At 43.0% G+C, this 22,009-nt stretch overlaps 1 protein-coding gene across 10 annotated transcripts in view; it reads left to right on the top strand.

The window, feature by feature from the left end:
- The window catches only part of Lpar1 (lysophosphatidic acid receptor 1), a 114,158-nt gene that overhangs the window by 47,887 nt on the left and 44,262 nt on the right, over positions 1–22,009 (top strand). For 8 of the 10 annotated variants that reach the window (XM_021159981.1, XM_029476808.1, XM_029476807.1 and 5 more), the window contains exons 2-3: positions 1,106–1,264; positions 18,749–19,496. In XM_021159981.1, the coding sequence (XP_021015640.1) occupies positions 1,220–1,264; positions 18,749–19,496 (793 nt within the window). In that variant the 5' untranslated portion in view covers positions 1,106–1,219. Of the gene's footprint in view, positions 1–295; positions 334–1,105; positions 1,265–6,484; positions 6,601–18,748; positions 19,497–22,009 lie in introns of those variants that run through there. The other 2 variants (XM_021159982.2, XM_021159987.2) reach the window with 2 other exon arrangements.

Below are 22,009 nucleotides of genomic sequence, written 5' to 3'. Positions count from 1 at the left end.
GGCTTATCTCCCTCCCCTTGAGAATTTCAAAGGAGTTTGGAAATGCTCTCTCCCTTACCTGTTGGTGAAGGTGTCTGATTTATAACACACTCCACCTCCCTGAGTCCCTGATTCTTCCTGTCACTTACTCGTGTGATGACCCTTGAATCTCTACAATGTTCACCAAGTTCTTTGAGGAAATGTAAATATAGAATTTTATCCCTTTCTTATATTGTAGTGAAAATGCACAGTTCTCTAGAATCCCTTTCTCAACACTCAAGGTTGTTTTTGGTTTTGTTTCCACAAAAGGGTAGGGAGAAGCAAGGCTGGACTGTGGTCATCTCCAACCACTTGGTGGGTTCTTCTCATTACTCTTTGTATATAGATGATCAGATCTCAAGATTTTAAGAAATCATTATAGTATATATCAATATATTATTATATATTATACTATTGTTAGGTTAAGAAATAATTAAGAACAGTAAGGTAGCTTCTCTTGATGCAATCTCCTTGTGTTCCCAACTTGATGCTATTTCTCTAGAACACCCAGCTGCTCCCCAGAACATCCAGCTGCTCCCCAGAACATCCAGATGCTCCCCAGAATATCCAGATGCTCCCCCAGAATATCCATCTGCTCCTCAACATCCAGCTGCTCCCCAGAATATCCAGCTGCCCCCAGAACATCTAGCTGCTCCCCAGAACATCCAGCTGCTCCCCCAGAATATCCAGCTGTTCCCCAGAACATCCAGCTGCTCCCCAGAATATCCAGCTGCTCCCCCAGAATATCCATCTGCTCCTCAGAACATCCAGCTGCTCCCCAGAATATCCAGCTGTCCCCCAGAACATCCAGCTGCCCCCCAGAACATCCAGCTGCCCCCCAGAACATCCAGCTGCCCCCCAGAACATCCAGCTGCCCCCCAGAACATCCAGCTGCTCCCCAGAACATCATGTGAGCAGATGCTAAGGGAGTCATGATTTTTGATGGCAGATCTGCCTCAGCAGACCCCTGTGTTCATACAGCTCATATTCGGTTCTTCTGAGTGACTGTTGCCACATCTAGATGGTGACCTTTCCTTGCCCATGAAAATCCTCTCTACTTATTCTGGGATTCCTTGTGTTTCCACAGCCTTACAGTTCCTCCTAGCATGACTGAGATCTGATCAGCCAACCCACGCATCGCTTCTTGTGTCTGGCACTGCAGTGCAGGGGCCTCTTCATTGCCCCAAACTACAGCACTGTCATGGCAGCTGCCTCTACTTCCAGCCCTGTAATTTCACAGCCCCAGGTAAGTGCTTTGACCTGGTCTATGTTTTTGTTAATCATAGCTTTGGGACATAGTTAATCTGAGTATAAGAAAGTATGCTTTTCTCTGGAGAATCGTACACACCTCTTATTGTCATGTGGCGGGTACTTAGGTGGCATGCTTGAGAGAGAAAGAGAGAGAGTGTGTGTGTGTGTTTGGGAAGCAGCTGAAAAAATGAGCTGGCCCCTGCTCACAGGGGGACAGATTTACCACACTGAGGACACCCAACTGTCACTACTGGCATCCAGTTCCAAAGCCAGACAAGTCAGAAGTCAAGTCTCCTCCCCTCCTCTTATTTACTCTTTCTTTTCATGGGGAGGATGATACTACAAATGGTATGTCTCAGTTCGACCTAATCTTACAATAAGCCCCCCAAGATGGCTTCATTGTTCTTTTCCTGTAATTATTATTTTGCCTTGGCCCATTCTGGGAAATTTGAAAGCAAAATGGAGTCCTAGAAATTTCTGAGCAGTAGTCCTGGGAAGTATTTTGGCTGTCCGTGGGGAGCAGTAATTCTGCAAGGACATCTTCTTTGTTTAGATCATGGTGTGACCTGTTGCTTTGCTTATGACCTGTCCTTCAGTCTCAGCAGGCAGGGTGGTGCAGTGGGAGGGAAACAGACTTGGAATCATTCAGTCCTGGTTTCATCTCCCTGGGCCTTAGACCGATGCTCTCCCTGCCCCATCCCAGCTTCACACTCTGCTCAGGTTACCGTCCTTCATACAATGCTTCAATGGCTGAAACAGTAGCCTAGATGGGAGGCCCTCAAGAGAAACCCAGTGAATGTAGGTTCTCACTTGCTTTCCCTTTCTCTTGACTCCTCTGTGTCCAGGGAGGTTTCTCATTTGTGATGGCCATTTTTAGGCAAAGGTTTAAGAAAAATGGGTGCCTTTGAGAAAGAGAAGTTTTAACGTTGTTTATAATTAGTGCACAAAATACTGGGTTTCATTATGACATTTTCATACATACATACCATTGCACTTTGCATTTCACTTATGTGCCTTCTTCTGCCCTGCTTATACCCCTCTTACTGGTACCCTTTCCCCCTTCCACACACCCCCTTCCATTTTCATGTATTATATATATATATATATAATATATATAATATATATGTATGGACTGTATTTATTATTTTTATTACTGTGCTAAAACACCATGACCAAGGCAACTTAGAGAATGCAGTGTTTATTTGAGCTTCTGGTTCCAAAGAAGAGTCCAGCACCATCACGGAAAAGCAGCTAGAGCAACAAGCTGAAGGCTCGCTTCTTGAAACACAAGCAGGAAGCAGAGGGTGATGTAGAAGTAACTCGAGTCTTCAAACTCTCTTGGCCCAGTTCCAGTGACATCTTCCTCCAGCAAAGCCACACCTCCTGAGTCTCCCAAACAGTGCCACCAAATGGGACCAAGTGTTCAGCTCCTCGAGCCGATGGGGGCATCCCACAAACCACCACGTGGGCATATTTTATAATCTAGATTCTGAATATGAGGGAACCTGCAAGCTTTTGCCTTTCTTTCCCCATTTCCCAGTACTCTTCCCTCCCTCTCTCTTTAGAATACCTCCTCTCCCCTCATTGTTCTCCTTTTACTTCCATGCCGAACACACACACACACACACACACACACACACACACACACGGTGTGTAATCTGAGGGTTTCCCGAGGACCAGCCACACTGATTGAAGTTTAAATCTTGATGGATCAGCATGTTGTATCCTTTTTTCAGTCTCATTTAGAAGGTTATTATATTTTTGTTCATATTTAAAGTAAGAATGTCTGGGGATTTTGTTGCTGTTTTGTTGTTGTTTTAAGAAGTCAAGAAAGAGAGGGAGAAAGAAGAAAGGGTCACTTCTCAGCAGTTCTCACCTGTGGGTTGCAGCCAGTTCCGGGGTTGAATGACTCTTTCACAGGGGTTACATGTCAGATATCCTGCATATCAGATATTTATATTATAATTCATAGCAGTAGCAAATTTACAGTTATTAAGTAGCAACGATATTAATTTTGTGATTGTGGGTCACCACAACATGAGGAGCCACACTAAAGAGCTGCAGCAGTGTTAGGGAGGTCGAGAACCACTGCTATAGGTTAACTTGGAGGGTTTCCACCATGGGTAAAACCCTTGCTGCTCTTTAAAGCTTTCCGTGGTTTCTGGGCTGTTGGATGCCTCGTGTCTTCCCCTCATGCCATTTCTCTTTTGTTGGATGCTTCCTCACTGTTTCAACACTGGACTTACCTGGGTGTTTGGTTTCATTACTCTCAGTATGTTGGGGACTTAGAGGATGGGTCAAGAGATTTAGTTTGTGTTACTTTAGGTTACCAGTTCAAAGCCCATGGCAGCTGTTCCTGATAATGACTATTCTTAGCCTCTGCCTTGTGTGTGTGTGTGTGTGTGTGTGTGTGTGTGTGTGTGTGTGTGTAGTGAGTTAGGCCTGAGCACAGGCTTCCCTGACCAGGCATTTCAGCCTCCATCACGCCATCATTGTCGTTTGTCAGCATTTCCAACATGGAGTTACCTACCATCTTCCCTGTCATGTAAACTGCTATGGGTTTGTGAGTAATATAAATGCTTTGAAGTGACTCATTCCATCAACATGTCCAACACTATCCAAAGTAGAAAGAGATCCTATTTAAACCAAACACCTAGGGAAATAGATGCTCTTGAAGACTTTCTGTGGGTAAAACTGGTACATCAACGAGGCAGTATTAACTAAAGTCAGAAACCTTTGCAGTCACACTAGTGTCTAAACACACGAGACCAGGGCAGAGTGTGAACAAGATAGTCATGGGAAGAAGTTCAAAACTTCCTGACTATTCAGCAGTGGTTGGTTATTAATAAAGCCAGGTACCTGGATACAATTTAAATGTCATATAGCAGTTTAAACACGAGCATATCGACATGGCTGTGTTGTCATAAGACACCTTATAAAGGGGAGAGAAAGCAAGATGTAGAATAATCCTCACAGGAAGAGATCATTAAAGCGATAAAACAAGACCATGTGTTTTTAAGGACAAACATATGGCTCGTAAACAGAAGAGCAGAGGGAAAAAGCCAGCGCATACATTTTCAATAGAATTCTATTGCCCCCCAGAGGGCCCAAATTGGATCTGGGGAGATGGTAAGTCCCGCCAAAGCTTAACCCTACCCTAAAGAATCATATTTCATAGCATTTTACTTCTTTCATTAGGGAGAATTTAAATTTAATTAAAAATCTCTCCTTGAGGATCATTATTGAAAAATAAATAAAAATGTCACGAAACGCAGCTTTTCGGAAGCAAATGTGTGGGCCCTGGGGTCACACTGCTTGAGTTCAGGCCCTGGCTCTGACACTCAGGGCTGAGCCGGAGGGAATATGTTCACGCTCTCAGTGCCTCCACATAAGCGCTTACAAAACAAGCAGAGCAGTCGAGAGGCCAGCCTTCTGGCAGTGCTTGAAAAATGTCACGTGCAATTACACTCTCAGCTCAGAACAATGGCTGGTGCATATTGTCCGTGCGTGTTGGTATGTATGGTAGGTGTTACTGCTTGGCAATAGGACAGGCCTCTACACGCAAGAATAAATAAGATTAAATAAGGTCGTTGCCGTGTTAGAGTTCAGAAACATGGTGGAAGATAGACAGCTGAGAAAGGGACATCTTAAAAGTTATCACGACACAGGAAATATTGCTCTTCTGGGACTGGCACTTGGGCTTCTTGCAGGAAGACCACCAGATCAGGAGCCCGTGTGTGGATATGAGCTGTTTTGATGGGGATGCAGAAAGAGCATGCGCAAATGCCCAATGGGCTATGGGGAGGAAGCCCAGCTTCAGGATTGATCAGAGTGAGCACTGCGTGGTAGGGCCTGAGGCTGCCCCCAGAGGCTCCTCTACCAGGCCACACGGTCTGATTGTAGGATTGTGAAGAATCCTGTGAGGGGCTGGGTCAGTAGCTCGGTGGTTAAGGGTGGGTATTGCTCTTGGAGAGGGCCTGTGTTTGAATCTCATCACCCACACTGGGAGGCTGACGGGTCTGTAACTCCATCTTCAGAGGACCCAAAGCTTTCTTTTGGTCTCTGAGGGTACCTGTACTCGTGTGTGTGTGCGTGTGTGTGTGTGTGTGTGTGTGTGTGAAAGATAAATCTCCTTAAAACAAATCAACCCTAGCATTTGGGGAGCTTGTCAAGTTCCATCATGATATAATATTTGCACTGCAGAAATTGGCAGACCCTGAGTATTAGAATGGGTGGGTTATTAACTCAGGAATTTTGCAGGGCCTTAAAAGCCATAGTAAGGAAGTGAAAAATGATCTTAACAAAGCCTTGTCTAGCACATGGAAGGCTCTGGATTCAATCTACAGTCATACACACACACACACACACACACACACACACACACACACACACAGCCTGTATAGTTTAACAGATATTACCCAAGTTTTAGAGTCCTAGACCTGTGTTTGAACCTGGACTTGACTATGCTCTGGGGCAAATTCTGGGGCAATGTCAATCCCATTGAGTAGGTCTCATCCTCACCCTATGCTGGTGTTAGTAGGAGTTGCTGATACTTGGGAACTGGGCTATTTGGGAGGAGTCAGTTGCAAGCTTCAGTAATTAGATCACAGAACAAGTTGGCTGTCTTTCAAGTTGAGATGCAGACCTTTGGGTCCCCTGGCTGGAGCATCCTAGCTTTGGCCACGATGAATCTCCTGATTACAGGCCAACCCTTCCTTTCAGCTTTGCACACTTGGGATTTCCTTCAAGGTGGGCTTGCCTGTGTGTCTCAGCCTGCAGTGATGTCTCCTCTCTGATTAGCTATCATCTCCTGGTGGAGAGAAGGCTCAAATTATACAAAGCTAGCATCTTTTTAGCTGGCACATAATGAGCAGCTCTCATGGTGCAGTCACCTTACCCTGACATTATCCAGCCTGGAACGTACATTCTGATGGACCCCCATGGCATAAACTCACATTCAGGTGCGAAAGGCCTGATCATCTCTTTCCAAGGCAAAGGCAACAATTGGAAGAAAAAAAGAAAAGGCTATGGTTTTTCTGTTTGTTTTTCCATTCATCTGGTAACAAAGGCCATTTTCTAGTGAAGGCTGCCTAACACCAGACATAAACTAATTAATATGAGCAAATGGCCTGTGATTGTTTCAAATAACAATAGGGAAGAAAGCACTCATTGTCGCTCTTGCTGGGATCTCTGTTTAGTCAGCCTGGGATCGGCCTTGTGCTTTGAAGTCAGACCAGTCTGGCTCTCCACCTTGCCTCTGCTTGGACTGACTCTTAAGATGCAGAAGTGTTTGCTTGTACTGGGCCAGCACCAGGTCCTGACACAGCTAAGGTGAGTCCTAGTAGGGTTGGCACTGATAGTCACGGGAAGTCACCTCAACTGATTTACAGCTACGCTAGTCCAGAGTTGATAAAAAGCTACTGTCAAGGGAACCTGAGGATGTATTTGTAGACAGGAACCAAGGAGTTTGATAATGTATGCCTGTCCTAAGGGATGTTGAGGGGTAGGGTGGGGTGGGTTGGGTTGATGTTGGCTGGGGTGCGTTTGTTTCATTGTGGTTGGTGAGGTTCTGGATGGCAGTCTTAGTTTCAGTCTTAATGGAGGGATCCGTACCTCAATGCCGGAGTATGTCATTTGGCTCCTCCCACCCCCAGCACTGGTGATAGAGGCCCAAATGGGTGTTTGAGAACTTACAGGTTGCTTGGCTGCCACCCCTGGGATTCCAGTGAGGAAGTGACCTTTGCCTTCAGCGTTGGGGATGCTGTTCCCTTCTGCCCTGGAGCGTGAGGTGACATCTGTGTTCACAGTAGTGGCACGGACAGACTTTGGTCCTGTTAAGTGATTTCGGTTGCTTGCATTAAAGGTACAGTGTCTTAGCAGATTGTCCTCTCAGTTCCCAGCTGGTGTTTGGAGCTGTCTGTTTAAAAATCCTTTGTGTTTTAAAAGTCTATGTCTTAGAAGCTTTTGTTTTGAGTTGGATGAAAGCAACTGAGTTCTGCATTAAAACATTGGATATGTAACTCTGAGGTTGGAAAAACTCTCTCCCCACCTCTCCCTTCTTTATTCTCCTCCTCTTTTTCCTCCCCCTCTTCTTCCTCTCTCTCCCCTCCCTTCTTCCCCGTGTGGTGTTTTAGAATCCTGTGTAAAGCGGGTTTTTCAGGCGTTCACAAGCATGATTGTAAGCTCCTTGCACAGCTATCTAGAGTCACTCACCAGTCACCAGCATTTCTCCCTTTCCCCCCCACTCGCTTCACTCGGAGGATAAAGCACTTTAAGCCCCCAGTTTTGCTCCATCCTTCCATCAGTCCTCGTATCTCACTCTTCATCTGCCAGAAATAATTTGTTCATGTAACCGTGATTCCATTATCATACTTAAGCACTGAAAGCAACTGCTGGTATCACATTGTGCTCAATGAACACACAGATCTCTCTAATTTCTTCTCTGAAAAGTCCTTACAGTTGGTGCCCTGTTGTTTTGGAAGACCACTGGGCAGATCCATTTACTCTTCTGTATTAATCCATTCCATGAACTCATACAGTTTAAAAAGACAGTTTCAGTTTTCCTCTTCACTCATAGAAGAAAATGGAAATTAGAAGCAGATATCCCTAATGAAAACTACACAAAATGAGGCACACACCATAGTCCCCCAGGAAGAAAGTTAAGGCAATAGTGTCACTTAAAATCTGACTGCCAAAGAGTCATGCATGCTTTTTATTAGGCTAAAGCCTGAGTAATTAATAGTTGCATGGCATATTGTTATAGTATGAGCCATGGATCACAGTGCGATGTTCCCCGTGGCACACCATGAAGGTGCAGTGTGGTCTGGCTTTACGTACATGGCACCGAGAAAGAGACAGAGTCCATGGGCTTAGGTCCACATAGATTTTGTAAATCTAAAGTATTGTATGCCATGGCTAAGAGGGTTTTCAGTACACGCTTTTCTTCCAGCTTTATTTATTCTTTATTATGTAGAATTAAAACAATGTGCACCATGGTTGAGAGTATGAATGGGAAGCTAAGTGCTTTGTGGCGTCTTTAATAGATACCAGGCAGATGTTAGTTCTCACCATTTCCCCCGCAGTGGTTGTGAGAGTTCTTTGCAGGGAGAAAGTGGTTACCACATATGTTTTGTGTATGTGATGTGCGTTTGTCTTCTGCCAGAAGAGCCATCAGAGGAAAGCCAAGTTAGATAAACACTCTATGGAAAACTCCCATGGGCTGCCAGGAATAAGTGCGTGTAGAGGTAAACACTGAGATTTCTGACTTACTCCATCTTGATTCATGTTTCGATTAGAAGTTGGATTTCTTCTTATATTACTATTTAAATTCATTTATGCTCCCTTCTGTGTTTATAAACTCAGAAGGTTTGAGATGATATCTGATTTTGGAATCTGAGAGTACATTTTCAATTTTTCTTTCCAAAGCTAAAATCACATGGGTGCTGGTGGAGAGCCCAGGGTAAGCCACAAAAGATACCCAACGGCAGGCATCCGTTTATTTATCTTTCTAATATGCCCTTTTAATTGGCTCAGCCTGTACCGGTTAATGAGGCTGCCTCTTTATCCTGAAAGGGCATGTGGCCTTTTCTTTCCCACCCACCGCGGTGGGTGTCCATTTTACACTCCTAGGTTCTCCGGAGCCTTGGATTTTTTGCAGAGTCAGCATATATGTCCAAGAAGCACAATGTCCTATTTTTAACCATAATCATAGGGTCCGGGGGTTGCTGCCTTCTGAGCTCTGAAAGCTGCTGCTGCAAGACTGTCATTAAGGAAATCAGCCTGCCTTTGCTGGGTGATGACCCTGCCACACTGCAGTTTTAGAGTGTCACTTAAGCACTGCCCCGAGGTTAAACTTCCTCAGGTCATAAATCAGAGTGGTAGGCAGGCTGAAGTCTGTGGAGAAGGGAAAGGTGTGTTTTCTTCTACGTGCTTCTTAGCATGAGATAGAGCTATGGTGCACATTCATTTCTGCAGCCTTAGGTTGGCCGTGAAGCAAGTTTCAAAGATACATTCAACCTGAGATATGCATTCAAGCAGAGCTATGAGACCTGGCAGGTAGAAGGATGGGGGTACATGGTTGTTGATGTCCAACAGGCTGCATGACCTCACAGTCAGAGTGGCCAGAGGGTGATTTCCAAACACTGACCACTAGAAGAGCCTGCATCAGCCAGCAAAGAGAGAGGTGTGGGAGTGTAGGTTCAGGTCCAGCTTGGAGACTGTTCACTGGATCAATGCATGAGCCCTCACTCTGCACACTTTGCTCCCGGACTTTACTTAGCACTACCTTAACTACGACTGGTAAGGCAATCAGTGACCTAGACAAAATAATGAACGGGTGGACACAAGAGAACTGCAGCTCAGTGGCACAGGTTGTAGTTCAGGGTTAAGTTGGAGGGCTACGCTGGGTTGTGTAGAGATGCTGTGGTCAGGTGATCCCACCTCTGTGGGACACGGACAAATGGAGGGACGAGATTGCTGGCATCACACTTTCATGAGGAGCTTGGAGCCCTAGGCCACCACCGCACCTGTGTGCAGAAATTCAACCCTCTGGCAGTGGAGAAGATAAAGCAGGCAGGGAGTGCCACTGGCATGAGAATTAGTCAGCAGACCCATGAGACAGTACACATTTAATTAGAACTGGAAACAGTTATTTTATAAGACAGAATTTCACACCTCAGTCCAACATAACCTTGGACTTGTGGTAATTTACCTACCTCATCTTTTTTACATATTGGGGTATAGAAGCCAAAATACCTGGCTTAATCAGAAATGTTCTTTTAAAAATATATTACACTTTTGCCTCAATGGGGGCACATGCCTTTTAGTCCCAGCACTCAGTAGGCAGAGACAGGCAGATCTCTGTGAGTTCCAGGCTAGCCCGATGGGTCTACATAAAGAGTTTCCTATCAGCCAGGGATACACAGTGAGATAGCCAGGGATACCCAGTGAGATGTCTCAAAAAAGAAAAAAAAACCTGAAAAAAATTATTTTATTTATTTACTTTGTGTGCTTATGGTGTGTGTGTGTGTGCATATGTGTGTACACATATGTGTGCATATGTGTACATTCATTTATGCACATGCCATGTCACATATGTGGAGGTCAGAGAACAACTTGCTAGAGTCTGCCATTGGTATCCAGTAGGTGGGATCTGGGCATCGAACTTGGTCAGGCTAGGTGAAAGATGCCTCTTTCTGTCTGCTGGGCCATCTCACCAGCCCCAGAATTCTTTTAAGTACTTCTGTCCAAGTTTTCCCTTAAAGTTATTAAAACTGTCTCTTGATATGTAGAATAGGAAAAGCTGCTTTTTGTTGAATATTTTAATATAATTCTTAGTCCAGTCATAGCAAAAGCAGTTTCCCAGAGCAGGTTTACATGAGGGAACAACAAGAGAAGCAAGAAAAGATGGGAAATCGAAAAGAAATAAGCATTTACTGCCATGTTTAAAAACTGAAACAGAACAAGTTGCTAAGTGTGTTCTGACAGTAAGTAGAACCTGCTGTAGAAAGCTTAATGCACACGGAACGTGGAGTTTCTTTCAGCCTATCTGTTTAGTGACGACAGCATTTCAGAGCCTGCCTGTGCTCCATGGAGGTTCATTCCCAGAGGGTTTTGATTTAAGCCTCAGAAGAGCAGATGTCACAGAAACGAGTAACTGATAGTCTTCAAACAAGGTGACTTCAGGTTGAGCATGGTGGCTTATGCGTCTAATCCCAGGACTCTGGAGGGCAGAGGCAGGTGGATCTCCATTAGGCTGGGGGTTAGCCTGGTCTGCACAGGGAGTTTCAGCCTAGCTAGAACTGTAGAGTGAATCCCATTCCCCCACCTCTGCCTCCACAGGTGACTTTTTCCTCTACAGTTTTTGGATGAAGAAATTATCCACTCTTCTCTTTGTGTGTGCATTTGCTGGTAGAGGTCAGAAGTTCATTCCAGGTGTCCAGAACTGGTAATTTCTTCATCCAGATCAGAAATTAATGTCTATTATTCTCTTTGCATGTGTTTGAGGGTATATTTATGTGAGGAAAGTAGGAATAATTATAGTCTTTCTATACATGTTAGTGTAAGAATAGTGCGCCATATGTATACTGTATACCTGCACCCTCACGGTTAGTGTATGTGGTTTGGCTTTATTTAACTCCTTTTTACTATACTTTCTTGGTTATGATGTAATTTATTCCTTCTCTGGTGGTTCGGTATTTATGTTATATTGCTTCTATACCTTAAATTATAGAATATTGCGTCTCCTTAGGCACACTTGAGATATTTCCCCCGAGGACTCAGTGTCTGATATGTGAATTTGAGTTGGTTTCGTGAAACCATTTTTTCAAAGCTTTTGTGCTGAGTTTTCTCCAGCATTGCATGGCTATCCTTATCAGGCTGTGATTTTTAGATTTACTAATTTTTGCTGGGATGGAAAGCTATTGGACCTTCCTATACATTATGCTCGGCCTTCTCTGATGCCCTGTGAGGAGAGTTTTCACGTGGCTTTGGCTGTCGTGGTTTTCTCTCCTGGGGATCGCCTGTCCACATCTTTGCTCATGTTTTCCTCTGTTGGATTGTTCAGTTTTTCTCCTTTTTGATTGGTAAGGAATCTTTACTCTTCAATGTAAAGAGAATCTTCTATATGTAAGTTGCCAAACTTCCTACAAGTTTTTTTTTTTTTTAACCATTCATTATAAGGTCTTTTATAGTATTGGGTTCTTAATTTTTTGATCAATTAAATTTGGTCAGTGTTTTGGTTTCATTTGGGAAAAAAAAATCTTCCCACTCTCCACAAGTTATAAATATACTTTTAAGAATTTTCATTTACATTTTCAGATTAATGTATATATAACAATATAATAAATATAATATAATGAAATCTATATAATACATATAATATGTGTAATACATACATACATGCATACATACATGTCAACATATTACCCCAAATGGGGTTCTGTGTGTGATATTGGTTTATTTAGCCTGAGTGAATTTCTGTGTATGACATAGGTAATATTTTTAAATGAATGAATAGTTATAGCATTGTCTCAGTTGATGGATAAATCCCCACTGCCCTATCAAGTTGCCATGTGTGTGTATTGGTCTCTCTGGCCCATATCCTGCCTCAGGCTCCTGAGTACTGGGATTCCATTCCTGTTTGGGCAATTCCTTATTCCTATAATTGATTTTCCCAACGTGAAGCCACCCTTCCTGTTAGCAGCACTGTGTGTGAATTGATTTTTTTTTTCTAATCCATTATTTTACTAACATGGAGATTGTCAAGACTTCTAGCATTATTAATGGTTTTAGGTCAAATTCACTGTCTCAGACAAAGACAAAAGCCATTTCTGTTTCTCAGCAGCATTTAAAGCCACGTCACCAACGACCATGGTGGTCTGCTGCGGGTATAGCCCATTAACATTGGTTTGCAGTTCTTGACCAGCTCAGAGAAGCATCTGAAAGATGCGTGCTATATTTACTCCTACATGTCTCCAGTATTTTTAGTGGCTCTTATCATTCCTCCTCTTAGGCTGAACCCAGAATTCTCTGGAGATCCTCCAATGTGATGATGTGCTCAGCCTGGTAGACAGGGGGCTTCATGAGATGACGAGTCCCCTCACTGACTGGTGATTAACTATTCTCCACAGATTCTTCACACTCGTGTAAACATTGTATTATCCTGCACTGTTGCTTTATTAGAGGAACCACTTGATGTACTTTTTTTTTTTTTAGGTAAACTTTTAAGACATTTAATTTTTGCATAGTCTTCAGCATCCTATGGACTCTAGGGTTAAAGCCATCTTTTCGCTTGTATCAGTATTGTTTTGTGATCTTTAATCCCAATGAGAAATCATCCTGCTTTTTCTTGTTTTTAATTTGAGGCTCTAAGAAGGATGAGAATTATTTTCCTGAGAATAAATTTAATAACATTTGAATACATCCCATGCTGCTTCTTTTCTATCATTATTGGGAGAGGTCTGTAGACTGATTGAGAAGGATAGAGCTCAACTATGGCCCCATTTAAAATGAGAGAACCAGGACTTAGAGCCATTGCCTACCCTACTGAACACCATGTTAGGGGGCTGGGCATTAGAATCAGGATGACATGTGTTTCAAGAAGGCACATAGCCTCAAACCTACCGTTGCTTTAATAGAAATGGAGCCATAACATCCCGAGAAGGAGACAGGTGGCTCCCTGGAGCTCACTGGCCAGCCGGCCTAGCATATTTGGCCAAATCCAGGCCAGTGAAAGATCCTGTCTCAAAAGTCAAGGTGGGTGTCTCTTGCAGAACAGTACCTGAGGTTGATCTCTGGTGTCCACATGTATACACACACATACACACACACACACATACACACACACATGCACACACACACACACATGCACACACACACTCACACACACACTCACACACGAATACTGGGACACACAGATTTATATGTGCATACATATGCACACACAGAAGTGGAAAGCAAGTTGACCTCATTTATATCATGTTGCTCGTTCTTTACCCAGCATGGATTAAAGTTCCTGTAAAGTATGCCTGCGGAGTATATTATTTACATTCTTATCAGATTCCCTACTAAACCACACAGGTCTAATTAGTATTTTGTGCTTTATGCCAGGTGTTTGTTTTTCCTCTTTGCTAATGAGTGTGTAATTGCCTTGTGGGAGACTAAAACGCAAGTCAAATGGACAGGGAGTGACTCCAGCAGGCACTCAGGTGTATCACTGGGGTGCCCTTTGAAGGCACAGTGTTAAGCTGTATCCATGACTGACATTCCATAAATGCCTGGGAAGGTAGAGATGAGTTAGCGGAGGACAGAGAGATCTCAGACAGCTCCAGAACCACCCCTTTAGAGTTCAGGCTTGCCAGGTTGTTGTGACTCCAAACTTCAAAGATGAACATCTGGTTTGCGGAGTAGCCACTGAGGTCCCAGAGTATACATTCGAGATGCGGTGACCAGCGCGGGAGAAAAGGGTGTGAATGCAGACTTTCTGCCACTGGGGGACATGTCATTAAAAATAATTGTATCTGATCTGCATATTTCTTCCCTATCCAGGGCAACATTTGAGAGCTTCTTATTCCACAAGGGTTTCTAGTTGTAGCGATTTAGATTTAGCATGATTTCATTCACTTACAAATATTGACTAAACTTTGTCGGGAGTATATATTTGTTTTGCCCCTATGTTCTATCAGGAAGTATTGGTTTCTTTTTTCAAAGTAAAAAAGAAACCACTTAAAAATAATCTTAGGTGGAGTCATTGGGAAAATTTCAGTCTCTGCCTTGTTTGCTCTTTTCTCCAACACGACCAGCAGGAGACCAAGCGCTCATGTCTTCCTCAGCAGTGTGGAAAGTGAGCTTCGGATTTTTCAAATAGATTGTGTTTGCCTCAGTGCATTTGAATAATTTTTGCAAATTGTCACAGTTTAAACAGTAGGCTTAATATGTTTTGATTTCTTCCTCTTCCTCCTCCTCTTCTCTGCCTTTCAAGATTCTTAGCTGAAGAATAAGAAAAAAGGAACAGATGTTTACATTCCACTCCCCAGTCCCAAGCTCTTTTTGGTACAATGATAGATTTATGCTGGTATTATTAAATTGTACTAACTGTAATTTTTATATTTAAGTTTTTGATCATGGGAAAACAATCATGTCTTATGAATTTTATGGTCGCCCCAGCTTTTTATTGTTTGATTTTTTTTCTTTTTCTTTTCTTTTTTCTTTTTTCTTTCTTTTCTTTTTTCTTTTTCTTTTTTTTGGAGATAGTGTGTTTGTTTCACTGTGTAGTCCTGGCTGTCCTGGAACTCATGTAGACCAGCCTAGCCTTGAGCTCAGAGATCTGCCTCCCTCTGCCTCTTTAGTGCACTTGCAAGTGAGCCCCCCCCCCCACATGTATATTAGTTACTTTTCTTGTCATCATGGTAGAATTCCTAATAGAAACAATTTAAGGGAGGAAGGTTCATTCTGGCTCACAGGCCAGAGGTCACAGGCTGTCACGGCTGGAAAGGCAAGTTGGCAGGAGCATGAGGTGGTGGTCACATAGAGAAGTTGAGTTATAGCTGACCTGGCCTTCAACTCCTGGCCCCACCCCTATGTGAGCTCCAGCCCTATGTGAGCCACACCCCTATTTGAGCTCCAGTCCTATGTGAGCCCCACCCCTATGTGAGCCAGCTAAGTCTCCACATCCCTATGAGTCTCTCCAAAATAGCACCACCAGCTGAAGACCAATTATCTAAAGACACGAGCCTGTGAGACCGTCTATGGCTGTGGAATTCAAGGCTCCTTTAGGGTTTCTCTATACAGCAGGGTTTCGTATACCTTTGAGTTTTGTCCTAAAGCAGTGAGTCTCAACCTTCCTAGTTCTCTGACCCTTTAATACAGTTCCTCATGTTGTGCTGACCCCCAACCATAAGGTTACTTTTGTTGCGGCTTCATACCTGTAATTTTGCTAGTGTTGTGCATCAAAATGTAAAGCTGTGACATGTGACCCCTGTGGAAGGGTCTGCAGATTCCACAGGGCTATCACATGTTGAGAACCACCGTCCCAAGGATCTCACAGCAGAAGCACAGAGGAACTCGAGTGGACTTGTTCTTTCCACCTTAACCATTTGCTGAACTTTGCTTTATGTTTCTGAAACCTTTCTTTACCCACGAGATTCCAAAATCTCATTAAGCTATAGGAACATTTTGTTTTAGCGTTGTTTTGAAATATATAGAAACATAAATCGGTAATGCATGGTCTTCTTAAGGAATCCACTTTCTGTCGGCGAGTGGAGCTCTGCCTCTCCAGCTCTGCCCCAGCCCTTCTAGTATCTGCAGAATGACTAGCAGTTTGTTTTAATCCGTGCCTCTGTTTCCTTCTTGTTATCTCTGACTCTCTCATCAGATGCTGAGTGGATGTCTGTGATCTCTTTTATTTGGCATTTCTGTTCTCTAGAAATTTTATATATATATATATATATTTTTTTTTAATTCAGAAATTATTTTTTATTGTGTTCTGTCTGGTAGACACAGACATGGCTTCTGAAGACATCCATATCTTAATCCATAGGACCTCCGAATAAGTGACCTCAGTGGGCTGAGAGGAATTTTCAGAAATAAAGAGATTTGAAACAAAGAGATGATCCTAGATTCTGACTTCTTAAAAATGATATATTCCTAACCTTCTGTGCCTGAGAAATGTTTAGACACCCCCCCCCATGCCCCATGCGCTTCTCTGGGAGGGAATTTGTAGATACAGTTGGTAAGGTGGAAAGATGACCCTAACTGTGGGAGGCAGCATTCTGTAGGCTGGAGTCCTGGAAAAAGCCAGTGGGGCACAGCATTCTTCATCCCTGCTTTCCTGGGTGTGTTCGGTTGACCAGGAGCTTCACGCTCTGCTGGCAGGACCCCCCTTCCCCAAGTAGACTGTACCAGATCCTTAAACCGAGAGACAAAAATAAACCCCTCCTGTCCTTAACTTACTTTTGCTAGATATGTCCTCACAGCTATAAGAGAAAAAATTAGTACAGTAGCTGTTGTTAATGTGATCAGAAAATTCTGAGTTCAGGTGCACGTGTCACCTTACTGTCTTCGAGAAGAGACTCTGTTCCTGTGCTCACAATAAAGGGACTAAGTCAGTCAATATAGAACCTAAGATGGATGAAGGAGAATGGAAAATGGGGAGGAGATTCCAGTGGTGGGGGCAATGGAAGGGTCAAGAAAATGGATACATCCTCAAAAGATAGATATTTTACACATCACGCGAAGAAAACTTGAAAACTGAGAAATTACAGTGAGTGATTAGAATGTCTCCAGGATTTCCAAAAGCAGGAAGCTCTGAGCAGCTAGAGAAGTGTTTTGGGTATGGCCATGGGTGTGGACCACTGGAATGTAGTGGAATAGGTCATTAAAGACAAGGTCAAGGAAATGAAAGGCTAAAGAAGCCAATTAATTACTTAGAATAAGGGCAAGACTTGGGGTGGAAAGAAACACTACAGGCCAAGTTCTCCAATCGCCAGTGAGGGAGACCCTGTGGACTGTAGAGAAGATAGGTGCCTAGAGATGTAACACAAGGTCCCCACTCCTCCTGGAATATGATCGTCTTAATGAGGACAGGAAGGGCTGATCATACAGCATGGTGTGTGCACTACCAGAAGTGCAGAAGTGACACTTAACGTTGGGACAGGGAAGAATCTGTAGAAGTCTTCATAAATGAATCACTCAGGCATTTCATCTGCTGTTTAATAAATTACTTAGTGTTAGTAAAAACATTTACATACAATCTATGGGTATCTTGTAGATCAGTTACTGAAAAATTTGATTAAGGTGGGCTTGGTTGTACAGCCCAATAATTCCAGTTAAGAAGCCCTAGGTCCTGTCCTTAATCCACACAAACACAAGTACCCAAACTACCATGTTTGCTTAGTGATTTAAGAATCACAACAAGAGGAGAGGAAGAAGAACGTGACGTGTCTTTGGGGGATGGTTTCTAATGCTAGAAGTCTCCAATGAACTGAAGGTCTCAAGAAGAGATTTTTTTTCTTTTTCCACTTGATATATGATTTCGCCGTTGTATTTCTCATCGTCTTTTATTTTCTAGCTTTGCTTTATTATTCATAGACTGCCTGTATTGTGTTTTAAAACACCTCGAACCTTTCTGGACTGAAGTGTAAGTGTAAATAGTATGAAAACATATTCCAATTGTTTCCGATAAAAAGAAAGAAAAAGAGTAAGCAAACACAGTATAAAAGCAGTGCCACCCAACACTGGAGGACATGCGTGTCCCTGAGCTAATTATATTTTACTTCTGGTGGAGCAGTGTCAGGTATCAACTGCTTGCTTGCATTAAGCCTTCCAAGGGGGAAGAACGTTCTCAAGAGTCTCACGTTGGGACATGGATGCTATTCTGGGGATGAAGAGTCCTGGGGGGTGGGTCGTGCTAACCACAGGAATGTTGAACAGTACATGCTGGCTTTGGCTAAAGAATCTTTGATGCATAGTGTGACCTTTGAAATGTTGGACCTAATGGTCCTTTTGCAAGCTTGTGTTACAAAATGTCTGCCACGGGCCAAAAACGCCATGTGGGATGAGAACAGATTAATTGTCCAATGATAACATATCTAGAGACTACCTTGTTTACTAAATAACAGGGCAGAGTAGATTTCAATAGGATAAACGCTCCCAATAGCAACGTTCTGAAAGATTTTTGGCAGCATTGGGTATTTTAAGGAAGTTTTTTTTTTTTTTTAAATGTGTCATGTGGTTTTTCCTGTAGACTTCAATGACACAGACCACCAAGCAGAGACCTTTTACTTATTTGCCTCACCATCTTTAATCTAGAGTCCCAAGTGACCAGTGTAAATTTTGGATGTTATTCTGGGCCAGATTTTTCAAATTCTTTGCTTTTATATTATTTTATTTTACTTTACAAATGTTATAGGAGTCTTGTGTTGCCTGTCCACTTTTAAATTTGGATCTGTGGTTTCTTCTATTCATTCATCTTCTTTCTTAGTTCACAGCCATGAACGAACAACAGTGCTTCTACAACGAGTCTATCGCCTTCTTTTATAACCGGAGTGGGAAATATCTAGCCACAGAATGGAACACAGTGAGCAAGCTGGTGATGGGACTGGGCATCACTGTCTGCGTGTTTATCATGTTGGCCAATCTCCTGGTCATGGTGGCAATCTACGTCAACCGCCGCTTCCATTTCCCTATTTATTACTTGATGGCCAACCTGGCTGCTGCAGACTTCTTCGCTGGATTGGCCTACTTCTACCTGATGTTCAATACAGGACCTAATACCCGGAGACTGACCGTTAGCACGTGGCTCCTCCGGCAGGGCCTCATTGACACCAGCCTGACAGCTTCTGTGGCCAACTTGCTGGCTATTGCTATTGAGAGGCACATCACGGTTTTCCGCATGCAGCTCCATACACGAATGAGCAACCGTCGCGTGGTGGTGGTGATTGTAGTCATCTGGACTATGGCCATTGTGATGGGTGCCATACCCAGTGTGGGCTGGAACTGCATCTGTGATATCGATCACTGTTCCAACATGGCACCCCTCTACAGTGACTCCTACTTAGTCTTCTGGGCCATTTTCAACCTGGTGACCTTTGTGGTCATGGTGGTTCTCTATGCTCACATCTTTGGCTATGTTCGCCAGAGGACTATGAGAATGTCTCGGCATAGTTCTGGACCCAGGAGGAATCGGGACACCATGATGAGCCTTCTGAAGACTGTGGTCATTGTGCTCGGTGAGTTCTGTATTGACTGTTGCCCCCTTTATAGCTTTCCAATGCTGTCAAGTGGCCACATGCATTTATGATCATGGTAAACAAGAATGTGAACATTCACCAGGTGTCTATGCAGAATTATGAGTGAACAGGGAAATTTCATTTTAAATGTCTATGGCAATGTCAGCTTACTGTTCTTCCTATAGTTATAGAATATGCTAAATATTGGTCTCTGTGCTGTTGTATAAAAATGAGGAAAACAAAGATATCATTGAAGAGTGTTCCATCTAGAATTAAGAATACCAAAACATTAATGATTCCACACCACTAAACCCAAAACAAACAAAAGCCTCAGAATACCTGGTTTCATTTAGCTTTAAAAGGTGGTTTTACAGTTTCCATTGTAAGACTCTCACTCTCAGGACTTTGCTTCAGAGATGTTCAAATAGATAGTGCTGTATATGATATGAACATCCTTTATGCTTTCCTACACAGTTATTCATTAGTCCAAGTGTCCATGCTGTAGCTCTCTTTAACTTTATTTTTGAGAATTTGATACATGTATACAATGAAGTCTGATCCTATATGTGCCCATTTTCTCTTCCAGTTCTCCCTCCATCTTCCTAACACACTCCCTCTCAACTTCATGTCTTTGATTTTGCTGCTGTTTGTTTATTTATTGACAACCCAGTAAGCCCTGTGTGCATGGATGTGGGACATTGGAAAGCTACCAGTGTTCACATGTTACATAAACAATGATTCTCCCTCCCCTGGCAACTATTCGTGAACAACAGCTCATGAGGATGGAGTGTGGCCTGAAGATCATCTACCTGTCTGTGCTGGGATGGTCACCTTATGCAAGTGACCATGGATGCTGTGAGGCTGTGATTCAGATAGCCCTGTCATGTCCTGGAGGCAGCATTGCACAGCACTGTTCATCAACCACTGGCTCTTACACTCTATCCTCTTCTGGGATGGTCCCTCAGCACTGATGGTGGAGATAGACGTCCTGCTTAGGAATGGCCACTCAGTCTCTTCGTCTCCGCGTGGTGACCAGGGCTGCATCTTTCCATTGACTGCCAGCCACTGTGAAAAGAAAGATCTTTGACCAAGGCAGAGAGCAGCCCAGGTCTGTTGGTAGCAGGAGCGATATCAAACTGTAGACAAGGAAGTTTAATAGAAATCTATGATGGTAATCTTTATAAAAATTAGTTCTGGAAAATTAAATTTTCTCTTCATATTAAGAGACACTAATTCATTATTTAAGATAAAGGTTATAACTTTGTTCTTTCTATAAACTCAAACAATCATTTTGTTGTTGATTTTTAAAATTGAAATGTAATTGCATCATTTATCTCCTCTCCTTCCTCCATGCAATCTGTCCCATGTACCTCTACCATATCTATCATCTGCCTGTCTGTCTGTCTGTCATCCCTCTGTCTATCATCTGTCTGTCTGTCTACCCCATCTTTCTATCTATGCCTACATTCACTACTACAGACTGCTCAGCCCCTTTAGTGTTGCTTATACATATATCATCCCAAGGCTGACCACTTAGTCACGTGTAGCCACTTAGGGAGCTCATCCTGAAGAAAACAAGTTCTCTTCCTCCCAGCATTTTTTTTTTTTTTTGAGAGAAAGGCTAATCCTGAACTCAGTCTATGTAGCCCAAACTGGCCTCCTGCCTCAGCCTCCTGAGTGCTGAATGCTAGGCATGAATTACCGTACCCAGTTTTAAACTGGAAAAAATTTTTACCTTTAAGTTTAAGGTATTACTTTCCTTAGATTAAAAAGAAACAAAAACAAACCCAAAAAACCCAACTCATGGTATTGATTAGTAGGAACACACACACACACACACACACACACACACACACACACATTTATATAATCAGAAAATACTTAAAGAAAACCTAGGAGTTCTAGGCACTGGGATGGCACCTGGAGATGCACCCACCTAAGGAGCATTTGGAGAACATTCTTTTGGAGTATAGAGTACCTAAAATGTTCACTTGGTGGGAATTTGTTTAAATAATTACCTAATTGAATCACCTATTTTTTATAGACCGTATTTAGGTTACTGTTTGATCACATTTATTAATTGTAAAGCACACGCACATAAAACAATACCACCACAAACCCCCCCATGAGAAAATAAACCATCAGTACTGTGAGTGCGGGCAAGCAGAAGTGCTACCTTAGCAGCTGGGACTCAAAAATAATGGCGGGGAAAAAGGTGGTCATGATTCTCCCTGATGAAGACTGTAGTTATCCCCTCTGAAGTCCCAAATGAGAAGTTGGTAAACACTTGGTGGAAGGAGCAGCTGCCCAGAGTATAAATACGGAGAGGCAGAACATGTTTTGTTGTCCCTCTGTGCCAAGGGGATTTTTTTCATTAAAGGTTAATTAGGTTCTCATGCTATTGATACAGAAGGAGATGGATTAGCCCCAGGAAAGGTATCACCAGATAGAGAAAAGAAAAAAGAGCAGTCAGAGATATCTATTTATCCTAGAGCCTCAAAACATCATTATTC

This window comes from Mus caroli, chromosome 4 (assembly GCF_900094665.2).
Source record: "Mus caroli chromosome 4, CAROLI_EIJ_v1.1, whole genome shotgun sequence".
Classification (NCBI taxonomy): domain Eukaryota; kingdom Metazoa; phylum Chordata; class Mammalia; order Rodentia; family Muridae; genus Mus; species Mus caroli.
The sequence above is the reverse complement of the archived record's forward strand: the minus strand, read 5'-3'. Positions and strand labels throughout refer to the sequence as shown.